This window comes from Mycteria americana, chromosome Z (genome assembly GCF_035582795.1).
Source record: "Mycteria americana isolate JAX WOST 10 ecotype Jacksonville Zoo and Gardens chromosome Z, USCA_MyAme_1.0, whole genome shotgun sequence".
Classification (NCBI taxonomy): domain Eukaryota; kingdom Metazoa; phylum Chordata; class Aves; order Ciconiiformes; family Ciconiidae; genus Mycteria; species Mycteria americana.
The window spans coordinates 23,286,447-23,300,580 of NC_134396.1; the positions used below are offsets into that span (position 1 = coordinate 23,286,447).

Below are 14,134 nucleotides of genomic sequence, written 5' to 3' on the forward strand. Positions count from 1 at the left end.
TCTGACCCAAGAATTTTTTAGAAGTCTGAGATTTTTTTCTATATCTGTTTCTAATTATACTAATCCATACAAATACTAGTAGTTTTATGGTGAAGGACAATGACTGGAGCAGTGTTTTTTAAAGGCATCTCATAATCAAACGTTCTACTGGTCATGTCATTGAGTTATAATTTTCCAGTTTTATTTTGTACCATGCAAATACACCTTTCAATTTTACCTTTTAAATAAAAAAGAATTTTATGAAACAGGACAAAAATAACTTATGATTATATGAAAAATAACTGTAACAAATCACAAAATTATACATACTAGTAGAGAAAAAAGTGTAACTAATTATTTTGAAAATTTATTTTTCATGGTATGCAACAGATATGCCTTTAGAGCAAATATCAGCCAGATATACAGTATGGCAAATGGAGTTCATATCTGTGTATGTAAGCATGTATAAATATGTAGAATACTCTGTAAGGTACAAAACTGAAAATTTTTGTACTGTAAGGTACAAACATACTCCCACTTTCTTTCCTTATCAAAATGCTTTGTGTAAAAAATATTAACACAAGATGCTGCTTCCTGTAAAGAATAAAGGGATTTTTTTCTTAAATAAAACCCCACCCAGCTAATTTTAAATTGTGGTCTTTTGCTTTTGCTTTATATGTTCCTAGGAAATAAAAAAAACAACCAACCAACCAAAAAAACCCAAAATTTCATACAAACAACAAAAAAGTGCTGTTTAAAAAAATCTGCTATAACATTACGCAGGGAAAACAGGGAATAAACAGTTAAAATGTAATTTTTAGATTCATTGACACCTTTTCAAAGAAAGTTGAAAACAAAATACAATGTGACAGATGGCCTTAGCACTGCAATACTTCAGCATCCAGTATTAGTAAACCATAATGCCTATATGTATGTGTGTATATATACATGTGTATATATATATATATACACACACACACACATAGAAAGGGAGATCCAAATACACACATGCACTCGCATACACTCACACATGTACACATGCACTTTGAAACTATATTTTAAACTCCAGTGTAGATCCATTTCTAATGCAGATATAAATAGACCATTTGAGTCTGAAAACAAGAGAATTGTATAAAAGACTGATTGTAAATAGTTTCATTAGAATATTGTTTAATGTCCATAATCTAAAATAACTTCATCTCTTAGATATAAATCCCTTTAGAAAGTTAACAATCCAGCAAGTAGAATAACAACACAAAAATCACTGAGGCACAAGTATTTGCATATAAGTCAGTAACTGGCATTACACTACGTATTTTCACAAGCACCATGTTTCATTGTAACATGTGAAAAACATGATTCCCTATTTAAATATCCAAAACACATGAGATAAAATGGTTCTTTTTTATACAATTGCCCTCAGTGATATAAATTGATCCCCCAAAGTCAGTCTGACTCCAAAGAGAATAATGAAATAATAATGAAGAATCCTCTTTGTCTTTGATACAGAAGTAAACAAAGGCCTACCTTTTTACAGACTGGTAGCCCACTCTCATGTGCTTAATTTGACTGTACTCTAGCTCCTTCTTTTTAAGATTAATGCTCACAGAAAGCTCTAAATATATATATTTTATATATATATATATGAAAGAATGAATGAACGACTTGCAAAAGTTTCCTTTTTTAAATGTAACTAATGAACCCCCAAATTATGAATACCCTTTTTGAATTCTGTCTTCCTACTTTCCCTTTAGTCAGAATCTTTCATGATGTATAGGCCCCCTCTCTACGGGATAGCTTGTATATTCAGATACTTGAAAAATATTTCAAAAGATTTAAAAGTCAAGGTGGTACAGATCTGAAGTCAGCAGCAATATTTTGGTTTTGTACACAGCAACTGACAAATTTGGGACAACCATGTGGTTAAAAGAACCTTGAAGGATTTATATACACAAAAGTATGTATGTACATATACATGCCTACGTGCACACCGGGCCTGATCCTGCCCTTACTGACTTCAGTGGAACAAAACATAGTCCTACACATTTGAAATTGAAGTGTTCAGCATGACTAATTACTCCTGCTGAACCCAGTTATGCATGTGCAGTGACCACAGAAAGGGCTTTAAGATAGCACAAAATTAAAGCTTTAATAAAAAGCAAAACTCGCCATCAATGCACTGAGCCAGATCATACCTTAATGCAAAAGGACTATGGTTTTGCCTGTGTATGTATAGCTGTGCAGGGAAGCCTGATGTCATTTAACCCAATGCAAACCACATACAGTAACAACCAGACCTACTATTGCAAGCTGAAGCAGAGGGACACATTCACTTGTGATGTGAGAAGCAGAATAAAAGGGGGAAGAATTTAGTACAGAATTATCTGTATTTAAGCCATATTACTTCTTATTGTATGTCACTTATGTGCATGGTTTATCCATATATACTTTGCATTTATTGGATGAAAATCTCTCCATTAAACATGTAAGAACATATGCCTGTAATTAAGAATATACTTCATGAATATAAACCTCAGAAGATTGCCACTGTTTGCAAACATCTGGACATAAATTCATCTATGCAACATAATGGCAAATTAAATTATGAATTTGACCCAAACTGCATTCCACAACTCTCAAAAGCTTCTCAGGATAAGAAAATGTTTCTATAAACATTTTTTAAAATTCACCTTTCTAGATGAGTGATTTCAGAAGCATAGTTATGGTCTAACCTGTAAGAATGAATTTTGGATTTTTGTCCTTCTTATTAAATGAGGTCATGAGAATATTAAGATGCACACTACACAGTAAGAAGTACAGAAAATGGATGAATAGGGATTAATAACCTAAAAAGTCAGTCTTACATAATGTAAGAGTTGCTCCCAAGGTATATAGGATCACAGCGATGACATATCTCCACTGCAAAATACTGTTTTTAACTCATACCCTTGTAGCTTTCATGAAGGGCAACCTCATTTGCTTGCATCCTGGACTAAATTCAAGGACCAGAGCCTGATATTGAGTAGAAAAATCAAACCACCAAACCAGTTCAGTTTTACATCTCTAAATAACCAGAGGGAACATAGCAAACTTAAGAGTAGCTCTTCTTTCTGAAAGTGTGTTACGGAAATGAAAAATGTTAGGGCAACAAAAATTTAATTGAATCAGTACAGATTGCTTTTAAAAAAATCTGTGGAATTTAAGGAAGAGTATCTTTTCTACAGGGTATTTTCAACCTTCTTACAGAGTACTATAGCACATACAGCAATAAAGCTCTACAATATAATTAAAAATCAACTGAAAGTTAAAACTTACTTATTTTTATCTAGCAGCTGTGCTAAATATAGACAAAGTCCATGTACCTTCTCATGTAGTGCATTTAACTCTTCTTTTTCATTGCATAAAGCACCAGGTCAGAAGGAAAAATAGCAATGGCCATATTGTGTGGCTGAAAATACAGAGGGAAGGAAAAGACACCTAAACCGAGGCCTATAAGAAATCCAGTACCAATGATCTTTGGCTCCAAAAAGAAGCCACACCAATGCCTCCAATGGGTAGTGCCAGGATATATGTCTAATTTCTCTCCCTTTTTGATGCTGGTGTTTGTTTAACTTTGGAAGCATCACATGCAAACAGGTTGTGCAAAAAGCTGGGTGCCTTTGAAATATTTGTAGTATGCTCTGGTTTTACTTCTTTTCCTATTTTAAAAAAAGAAGTTTTCTAAAGCTGTGTTCTTCAATAAGTCCACCCATTCAGCTTGAAAGGATTACAGCCAACAAGCAGTTTTCTTATTCAGTCTGTGAATTCCCTTTGAGAAATTAAAAAGAAGAAAGAACAAAAAAAGTAGACTTGCTGTGCCACAGATGAAAAGAAAAGAAACAATTGCTAAGGTTTTGGCAAAGCTTGCTGTCTCCAAACATTCTCCTTCTCAGTTGACTGCTTGGTAACATAATGAATGCTCAGTGATTGCTTTCTTCCTCTCCATTATGTATGTATATCAACTTATATCCCCATACATACATGGCAGTTTCATGGAGAGAAAAATTTCGTAGACAAATATAAGAAGGGCAAGATGAAATGGAAACAAGTTCTTGTAACTAGATTTATATTACTTTAGCCTTCGGTGTAGACAGAAGAAAGCTGGCTAGAACAACGATCCACTGCATTTACTTGTAGGAAACTGCTATCCTCTGGCATGCTGCAAACTGAATCACCAAAGATACCTCTGGACCCTGCCGGAAAGTCATAAACTGGAAAAAATACAAAAATCATTAATTAACTAAGATAACTATATCATGCAGAATGTCCTAATACTTATGCAGAGAACTGGAAATGGCTTTAAACCAAATAGACAAACAAAACAAACGAGCCAATATATGTATGAAATGATAATTACATAACTTACTGCTTACCAAGGGAGGAATTTCAGTTCCATCAGAATCAGCTCTGAAGTACAGCAGATTTCATCACAACTAACACTTGCCATTTAATGGGTGCTAAAAATGTGATAATTTTTAAAATAAACTTCCTTCTTGCTTATCGAATTTCATCATACCCAACATATGATAAGAGGCAATAAAATATTGTAGAACTCATTTGCTGTAAGCAGACCCTGGCACAGAAATTACTAACTTCTACAAGCGACAGCAGTAAGCACAAGAGTAACCGTTGGCAGAAAAACTCCCATCTTTTGGATTACATCTTTACATACTGTGAGATGCCTCTTTAAAGTTACAGGTGCACTGGCTTTTTAATGCACTGCTGAAGGATCAAGACGTAAAAGAGATTTCAAAGCCCAATAAATGTTAAGTGAGATCATCCTGTGTGGAAGGACAATAAAAGACTTGGGCACCAGTTGTGCTTAGGCACTAAGATTAGGCCCACTGTCTTGTGCTGATCCTCTGCACAGAGGTAACTTTCACCCTTCCACAGCAGCCTGCAAGCTCCTTATGTACTTTTCAGCTAGGCAGAGCACAGAACAGTGTGCACCCAGGCAGTTCTTGTCATGGAAGTGTGAATAAATTAAATTCCAGACTGAGAAAAATAAAACATGCATAAAGCAAAATCAATGGTTTGAATCATCTCAGGTCCCTGCTACAATACCCAGGTCCCTGTACTACAATACAGCAGAGTGGAGTGGCTGCACAAATATCACACACGGCTCAATGGACTGTGTTTCAAAGCAAATACATGAGCTAGGGACTGTCTGACCCCCAGACGTTAGAACCTTGAGAAGCCCTCAATAGTGTGCAGTCTGCACACAGGCCAGATGTTACTGTGACCCATGGCGACTGGGTCCCAATGCCAACCACTCCACAAAGGTCTGAAAACCATCTCCTCTTTGTGAAGAGTCAAGACAGGTCCCAGCCACATACACAGCTCAAATAGATCTGTCAAAGTCCCCAAACTGTACACAACCGTCCACAAAGTCCCCAGCTGTCGTTTACCTGTAATACCAGAATGAGCTGAAAAAGTTCGATGGAAAATGCCAAGCCCTGCCTGGCCTGCTGATGTGGGAACTAAACAGTCTTCAAAAGGAGGAACCATATTACAAGAAACACCATGTTGTGTGTTCTTCTGAGTGTCAGCATAATGTGGAGGGCAGAAAGTCTGAAGCTGCCCATAAAAACCTACAACAAGGAGAAGAAAGTGGTCAGTAAAACACCTGGACAGAGATACAAGGGATATCATGTGGAACCATGGCCGTGAGAATGATAAAAACCTTGACTGCAGTAGCACAAGGATTTCAATTATTTTCCACCAATAAAGCAGCTTTGATATGAAGCTCCCTGAGACTTCTTCCAGTTGCTAATAATTCTGAACACAATCTGCTTCATGGACATCCTGATTCCAGCATGACTTGTGAGAGGCACTGACTGGTTAGAAGCTGAAATTTTTTAGGAAATGTCTCCCTGTACTCTGCAGTCCTGCTGTCTGAACTGGTACTGTCCAGATTTCACACTGAGATGCTGCCTGAAAATCTAAGAAAATGCTTAATTCAAAATAAAGGAAGATTACCCAAGGAAGGTCTGAATAAAATCTGAGGGTCTGTCACTGATGCCCGGACAGCTGGCTGATAGCGGGGACGTGCACATGAAACTCAGAAGGGCTGCTAGCTGATGATCCATGGGGCCTGCTGTTTGTAAATACAGGGTGAGACTCTTACCCACTCATTGGTAGCAATGAGCCCACATGGAAGAGAACCAAGACCATTGTGCCACATGACATAAAAGATCCCCACCAAAGCTTTTGTTCTTTACATTGTTTTTTGTTCCTTAAGTGATACTTGAGAAAGGCATATAAGCACTCAGTAAATTCACATTGAAATCCATGCCAAAATATACCTTTATATAACCAAAACCACGCTTCTTGGTAAATCAGGGACAGGTATGCAATCTAAGAGGCACAGACAGATGTTCTGCAGTAGGTTGGCCTGAAGATTTTTCTCATGGAAGCAAGTTCTTCTCTCCTCCTTAAAAAATTGCTGCTAAGTCTAAGTTTTGGAGATTTTGCTCAGAGTCTGAAGGATGGCTTTTATAGGTAAAAGACTGTGGTATGCATTTATTTCTGTTTTCTTTAACATATTCTTAGAGTATATGTCAGAAATGAAACTATTATAAATTCAGGGTTACTATATATATATTTTTTTCTTTTAAGAAAAACTGTGAATCAAGCTCCTCTCTGCCAGTGCTGTGGCTTCTTGTTCTCACCACTCTCTTTCCATGCATAAAGGAAAAAGAAAAAAGACAGTGCATTACCTCCAAGGTGTTACACAGAAATTGTAGGCCTTGACTGTCCAAAAATAGGCCCAGGAGTGATACAGTCTCTGAGGATTTTATTAGCAAACAGCTTATTGCCTAAGGGCTGGTGTGCTATTCTCTTGATGAAGAATACATTGTGGTAAGTCACGTCAAAAAGCCACTGTCAGAAAAATTACCCCCTACCTCAGAAAGCATCTTAAGGAATTTCCTGTGTCTCAAATTTATTCCAGAGACATTACTGTCAATAGAAAAAGCTGATGTGCAGGGCTGCCTCCTCTAGCCAATCTAGTTAACCAACATCCATACGACGAAGTCCTTCCAGCTGAATTTCCTTTTAGCGTAGAAAGATCAATAAAAAGAAACAACAAAACCTTACCTAAACCCTTAAAAGATCAACATCAGAAAAAAGGAAAAAAGGGGAAATGAGGGACTGAAAAACATCTTTCAATGCATCTTCTGTATATAAACTCCATACTGCAGATACTGGCTTACAATTCAATAATTAAAATTACTCTCCTCTCCTTAGGCATCTGTTTATTGTCTTTTGGATATTATAAAAAATGAGGAAACCTTGTTACTTTCAGTGATTATAAAAGTTCACAGATTTGACTTCAAAGAGCATTTAGTACTAGGAGGGAATAAGGAATCCTAATCTGGATAGTTACAGGGACAGCCAGCTCAAGTCAAGTTCATCCTTCCATATGTTCAGGAATTAGCCTCAGTACATCCATACTGTGTAGTTAGGAAAGCATATTTATACCAGACATTCAGCTTTCATGCCTGAGATCTACTGATGCCCATGAGCAGTAATAAACCATGAGTAGTAAGCAAATTAGTTGACAGGATTAAAAGCTTATCTCCCTCCCTAAAAGTAATGGGAAGTTTGGGTGAGCAGCACATGACAAAAGGCCTTTGAGTACCATTTAACAGTTCAGAAAGGATCAAGGAGATATCCCAGAGGATAGGAGATTATAAGCAGAGGTGATCCTTTTATGGGAAGCATGAAACATGGAATCACAACCTATTGATATCTGAGAGAGATATATCTAAATATCTTGGGTATTATATGACACCTGAACATAACTATTGGGCTATTCATTCATTACTAATAATTAGAAATGCCTTGCATGGGGCATCTAGTTAATGATGCACTCTTCTGAATAAAAAGTATTTTAAAAATAAAAACTTTATATCGGTGCAGTTCCATACCCCAACCGAAAAAAACATTCCAACCTCAAATCCATTTACAGGTATAGTCTATGCTTAGAGACATGTTATGAACATAAGGCACTTAGCAAACTTTTTCTGGATTGTGGCTAGGAGCTAGGTGTATTTCCATTAGCTTTCCTATGGAAGTGTGCACATGGGATTGTTGTTTGCTAAAGGGGCACTGAGTGTTTATGTAGAGATAATGCATTTCATAAATAATAGGGATGGAGAAAGGAGAAGGACACAGTGGAAAACATGCTGTATCACTTCATGTGATATTACTGATTTTCTGCCAAGTGGGAGGAAGGATGCATGATTTAGGAGTTTTATGATTCTAATTATTTTTCCTTTGAGACTAATTTCTGTGGTCTCTGTGAGAAAACATACAAATGTTGGCATGCATAAGATATGCTTGAATTGAAACAGAAAACTCAATATTTAAAAGCATTAAAATAGGCCAGGACTATGGACAGGAAAAGACAGTCTGAACCTGCACCTGGGAACGCAGATGAGACCTTATGGGGAGGTCTAGGTAACAAGGATGAGTGAAACATAGTCTTTGCATTTTATGTAGTAGTCTTGCAAGACACTTCTATGTACATCCAATGAGATAAATGGCTAATTTACACATACATAACAAGAACTTAGGTCAGGCAAATAGTTCCATAAAAGAACATTGAAACAATTGTCAGTGTTGTGTCTGAAAACCTGCATGAAAAAAGAGTATTTTAACTTCATATAAAAGAAGGGGGGGGGGGGGGGGAGAGAAAAGGAAAAAAAAGAAAGAAAAATAAAAAGTAGAAGCACAGTTCCTCTTCCACAGCAGGCACAATTTGCAGACTTCCTTACTCTGGAGAGGCTGAACACTCATAGATTTCATTGTCTTTTGCAGGGGCTGTGGGCACTTTGCAGTCCTAGCTGTAAGATGATGGTTTCAATCTTTTTTTTCTTTTAAAGTTTAACTGCAACAAAACTGAGTCAGCCTGCAAAGCACGTTAGGAATTTACAACCCATCAATCCTTAAATGTTCAGTCCTGACATTTAAGAATCAACTGTAGTAAATAAAATAAAAAGAAAGGCAAAACAATAGCCATCCAAAACTTCACTTAGAAGCTATGTAGCTTTTGATAGTTTTTGCCTCCTTTAAAAATGCTTCTAAAATCAACTTTTCTCTCAACCAGCGACAGGACACACTTTGAAAGTTTACTGTTGAGTCAGACTAGTTACCAAAAACAATCATTTCCATCTATAGTGGTCTGAGCCAGCTGGCAAGACCCTTCAAGACACATGCTGAAATGTCCTTTCACATTGCTCTGTGCTAATTCTCTGTGCCTTTCTCACAGCATCCTGTTCCTGATGCAGAACAATCTGGCAGTAACTTTGACTATTGCTAGCTGAAGTCTGGCAGAAAAACTACTTACCTTGGAGTTGAGCTGTTGTGAGTCACATCCTCTCTGTTTGCTCATTCCCTGCTTAAGCAAAAGAATATTGTCTAGCAAAGTCTTACAAGCTTTGACCCATTGGTACTTGAACAACTATATTGCAGAAAGAACCAGGCAACTGCACAAAGCACTTTCATTAACTGATAAACCCCCAAATAATTTTTTAAGATGGAAAGAGAGCATATAAAAATAATTCAACTTTCCTAGATACATGTTCTTTTCATGATTCAGTGTCATAAATATCCATCTTATAAAACAAAGAGCCATAAACAGGAAGGAGCAGAACAGAGCATACATCATTCTCTTCCCCTCAGATATTTGGCACTATTCTAACTGTCTTTGTCCATGTCTGCAGTGCATCAGGTCACAGTGTAGAGGTCTTTGAACTGGAGCCCAAACATGATACAGCAAAATCTCCTAACTTGGTATCAGGAGCTCTTCCCTTTATTCACACGGTGCCATGCCCAAGATAATCTACACTACTGCTGAATGTAGGATAACATGAAACTATATGCAATTCAGGCCGTAGACCCTGACCCATATCTGGCCCCTCGCTTGAGAATATCTGTTAGAGAACTACCTGTAGCACAGTCTTCTGTGTTTTCATGCAGCACTGGAAAAATAAAAAAGGCAAACAGGTTGGCTAATGAAGTTCCAGCAACTGAACATTTCTTCTCAGGACTGCAACTCTGGATTGTATCAGTTGCTCTCTTCTTAAACTATTTAAAACACACACATGCACAAGGTTACGTCAATTGTGTTTCTTTGAATCAGTACCCTATAGCCAAGATTCATGATGTCAAGATACAGAATAAACAGTTATTTTTCTGGCATGATAGCATTATTTCCTGAGAAAAGTAAAATATTTTTAAATATGATAAAATAGCTGTATACTGCAAGAATCTCTTCTAAAAGCAAGAAGCCCTTGTTCTTTATCACATACAGAGCCTCATCCTGAGAGATGCTGAGCATCTGAAAATCCCAGGTACACAGCCCATCTCAAATTCACAGTTGAAATTGTGGTCCACACAAATTCGGGGTAGAGTCCTAATCCCATTGAACTGATGTGGACAAAGATTTCATTACAGATATGTAATGAATGACTGCCACAGTTATCATTTCCATAAGGTAGGAAGCTTCTGATGGACATTTATTTCCTCCTCAGTCAGCTCTCTGCCTGGCACCACAAAGAGAGAATATTTTCTCAAAATCATTATAACTGCCATTAAGAAATATACATCACGGATGAGTAGTCTTTACTGCTATGGTATGTAAAAATTCCAGCTGTCTTTGGCCTGAACTACTTCAAAATAGTTTTCCTCTGCAGTATATTTCTACAGTGTCCACCAGATGAATTACAGAAACATCAAGTAATCCTTTGGTACCATATGAGTGTGAAGAACAAAAGGAAAAGGAAGAATAAGACAGAGAGATGAGTCACACTGTACTGCCAGACTGACTTGCAAACGTGAAAAAGTAGAAATGTTTCCATTTATTTAAATCTCATTATTTGTAATTAAAAGATAACTGTTACTAGTAGAGCTGCCTGTATAGATACACTAGTATGGCTAACTCATATAACAATTTTTTTTTAAAAATGGCAACTTTTTTTTTTGCTGAATATTTTGCATGACTTTTTTATTTCTGCCACTACTCAGCCAGCATTGGTCACCAGCTTAACTCACAAACATATATGACATGAGTTACAGGCACAATTTTAAAGGACAATCAGATTTCTAGTGCAAAAATGTTCACAGTATCAGAAGCATCCAAACTCAATTCATCTATGTCCATGCCCAAATGAGCTTTACCTCACTCTATACTATAAGCACAAGAAGCTTGCTCACTGTGAAGGAGGAGTTTCTATTCCTGTTCTTTTCTTTCCTACCTCAAGTCTTCTGACTTGTCTCAGAGCAATACCTTATTCTTGCAGCTTCCTGTGTGCTGCAGATGCCTGTGTCTTCAGGTACCTCCGCTGAGATCCCTGTAGTTGTTCTTGGCTGAAAAGACTCACCAGTACAGTACAGGTCCTGGGCCAATTGTTGCAGGTTTCCAGGACCTGTACTGTCTTCTATTCTGTCTACAAACACATAGTACAATGGTGTACAATGGTGTCAAGCTGGAAAGTCATCAGTCCAGTCTCCAGTCCAGGATAGTTTCAGATTTACTGCCTATGGTAATCCAATAAAAGATACTACAATCTAATGAAAGGAAAAGAAGAGCTTCACTTCTGCAGCTCAGTGAATTATCTAACATCATCACTTCCAAACATCCCATGCAGCAAAGGAAATGGTGAATTTCACAAGAGGAAGGAAAGGGAATATGTAGTCTATTATATAATATTTAACACAGCAATAAAAAGCCCTCTCTGACATTATTGTGTATCTGATGCTGAAAATCACTCAGAACAAATAATAAAATCTGAACTGTAAACAATGTTCTCAAGAAAAAGCAGTTTCACAATACAAGTACCTATTAGATATAAGAGGCTTGTCAGTCTTGGATCTCCTACATCATTTCTTTCTAAAGGATAGTGCTCTGAGATGTCCAAGAGCTTTTAAGATGCTCAGGCTTTCAGTAAGGGAGTCTATTTAGAACTTGTTTTTTTTTTTCAAAAAGCTTTTGGGCAATGAAACTCTTTCTTCCTCGGTACAGCCAATTTAAATGCAGTTGACAAGTTTAAGACTACACATCAAGACAAAAATGTCACCATTGTTTGGTAGTGGACTGAGCTGAAGTGGCTATAGCTACAGCACTTTAAATCATGAAAAGGCAGGTTATGAACTGCAGGAGCCAGAAACTAACAGAGCTTCCCACAGACACTTCTTATATACCAAATAGTCCAGGGTGGTGAGATAACTCCATGGTGTTTTTCTACATTATAATGATGTGACCAAGGAAGATAGCAATCTTTGTATTGCTGCTGGGAAAACACGACCATGAACTCTTGAAACATTTGCTTTGGAGAGGGAGAGTTTAGGCGAGCCTTTCAGGCACACAGGACAAACAAAGCTTTCAGTGTAGCACATAGGAGTGAGACAGCTGTGCTTAAGTTGGAGGGAGTACATTCCAGCAAAATACTTCTTATAGAGACAATAGGTTACTTAATCTTTGAAAGAACATTTAATACCCAAATGTGGCTACCGTATTGCAATGTATTATATCTTTCAATACTAAAAAAAAATAAATTAGAGTTCAGCCCACATTGTCTTCCTACCAGTTTTAAGTGCAGAGATCTTTATAATTGCAACTTTCAGTTGCTGTCTATGTGTATATAATTCCTGTCAGTAATGTCTATTTTCAACATAGGTTTTCTAGGACAGGGAGGCAAACACAGTAATGCTAACATGGGACTAAGTAAGGTATGGGTTTAAGGTCCAGGCCCTTGAGGTTATCCATTTTTTGATCCACTCAGAAGACAGTATTAAGCTCTATCTTAAATTCGGATGTGGAATGGGGCTTCAGTCCATATGTGACATTCACCCAGCTGAGGGTCTCTACTGGGCCTTCTTATAATGGTTTTAATGACCCACGTCTTTTGTCTTTTTAAATCCTCTTTGGACTGTAGGAGGGGGAGATGGGAACACACTAGCATCGCTCTGGCCTGCCAGAGAAGATGCCCAAGCAGATATGGAGCTAGCTGCACCAGCCAGTGCAAGTCCTCTGTGGAGCAGCAACTAATCTGAGGTGATCTGTGAGCCTCTGGGAGGCAGGATTCTTTGGAAACTGTTCAACTTTGGAGCAACTGGTTGTGATCCCAGCTTCTACAATTACTGAAGCTCCCATGAGCACGAGAGGAAGAGGGTGGTAAAGCCATCTATGCACTCAAAGAAAATTTTTGTTCCAGGCAGGAAGACAGACCTTAATGTCTGGACGCCTTTCTGGAAGATGAGTTCTTGCAAATACTTAGCAAAAAAGGGAATTGAGTAAAATGTATTGTACTGTGGAAATAGGAAAGCTAACCTGATCCCTTCATGCCCCATATCCTAGGAATTTATTGGACCTGCTCTGGCATGTCTTCGCATATGTCATATGACAATGAATAGTGTATTAATAAATTTAATCCTGTACGCTGTTGGTTCTAGATTATTAGTGAAACTTTAATCAGAGAATAGAGAAAGCCAACAATAATTGTTTACATTCATTGGTAAATTTCATGTTTTTCTAGTACTAATCAGTGCTGTACAGGATTACCAGGTCCTGGAAGAAAAGCATCTAGCTCAGATCCTGCTCACATGTGGTCTAGTATGATATGAAGAATAAAACAGGACTGGCACCTTCCTTTCTCCCCCTTCACACTCATGAACTCTGGGAGATGCCTCAGTGTCCTGTCTCATCCCTTTGCCTAGAGAGACTGCTTCCATCAGTAGAAGAAAACAAAAGAAGCCTTGGTTTTCTCAAGATGTTTCCTATGATATCTACTGTGATAATTCTCAGCAAGCCTGATCAAAAAGCAGAATCCCAAGGTCTACAAAAGTCCAGTGTGCTATGTACCTTGTGTATGTAAATATGGCAAACCATATATTTAAACAGTTGAGAGGAAACAGCATTACTGCTGTCAACACATTTCTGAAATGTTAAGGTAATTACCAGTCAGACTCCATACCAGCTAGAAAAAAAAAACCAAACAACCCAACATTGTTTTCAGCTTTCTGTTAATTTTCTTCTTGGCTACAGAAGTTTATACTTGATTGAGCAAAGAGGGAGAGAGAAGTCTTGTAGAAGCTGTTTACACAGTGCAAG

At 37.5% G+C, this 14,134-nt stretch overlaps 1 protein-coding gene across 4 annotated transcripts in view; it reads right to left on the reverse strand.

The window, feature by feature from the left end:
- Positions 1–494: 494 nt before the first annotated feature.
- The window catches only part of GLIS3 (GLIS family zinc finger 3), a 189,499-nt gene continuing 175,859 nt past the window's right edge, over positions 495–14,134 (reverse strand). For all 4 annotated transcript variants that reach the window (XM_075488372.1, XM_075488371.1, XM_075488370.1 and 1 more), the window contains 2 exons: positions 5,427–5,609; positions 495–4,229 (listed from right to left, as the gene is read on the reverse strand). In XM_075488372.1, coding sequence (XP_075344487.1) covers positions 4,093–4,229; positions 5,427–5,609 — 320 coding nt within the window. In that variant the 3' untranslated portion in view covers positions 495–4,092. The remainder of the gene's footprint in view (positions 4,230–5,426; positions 5,610–14,134) is intronic.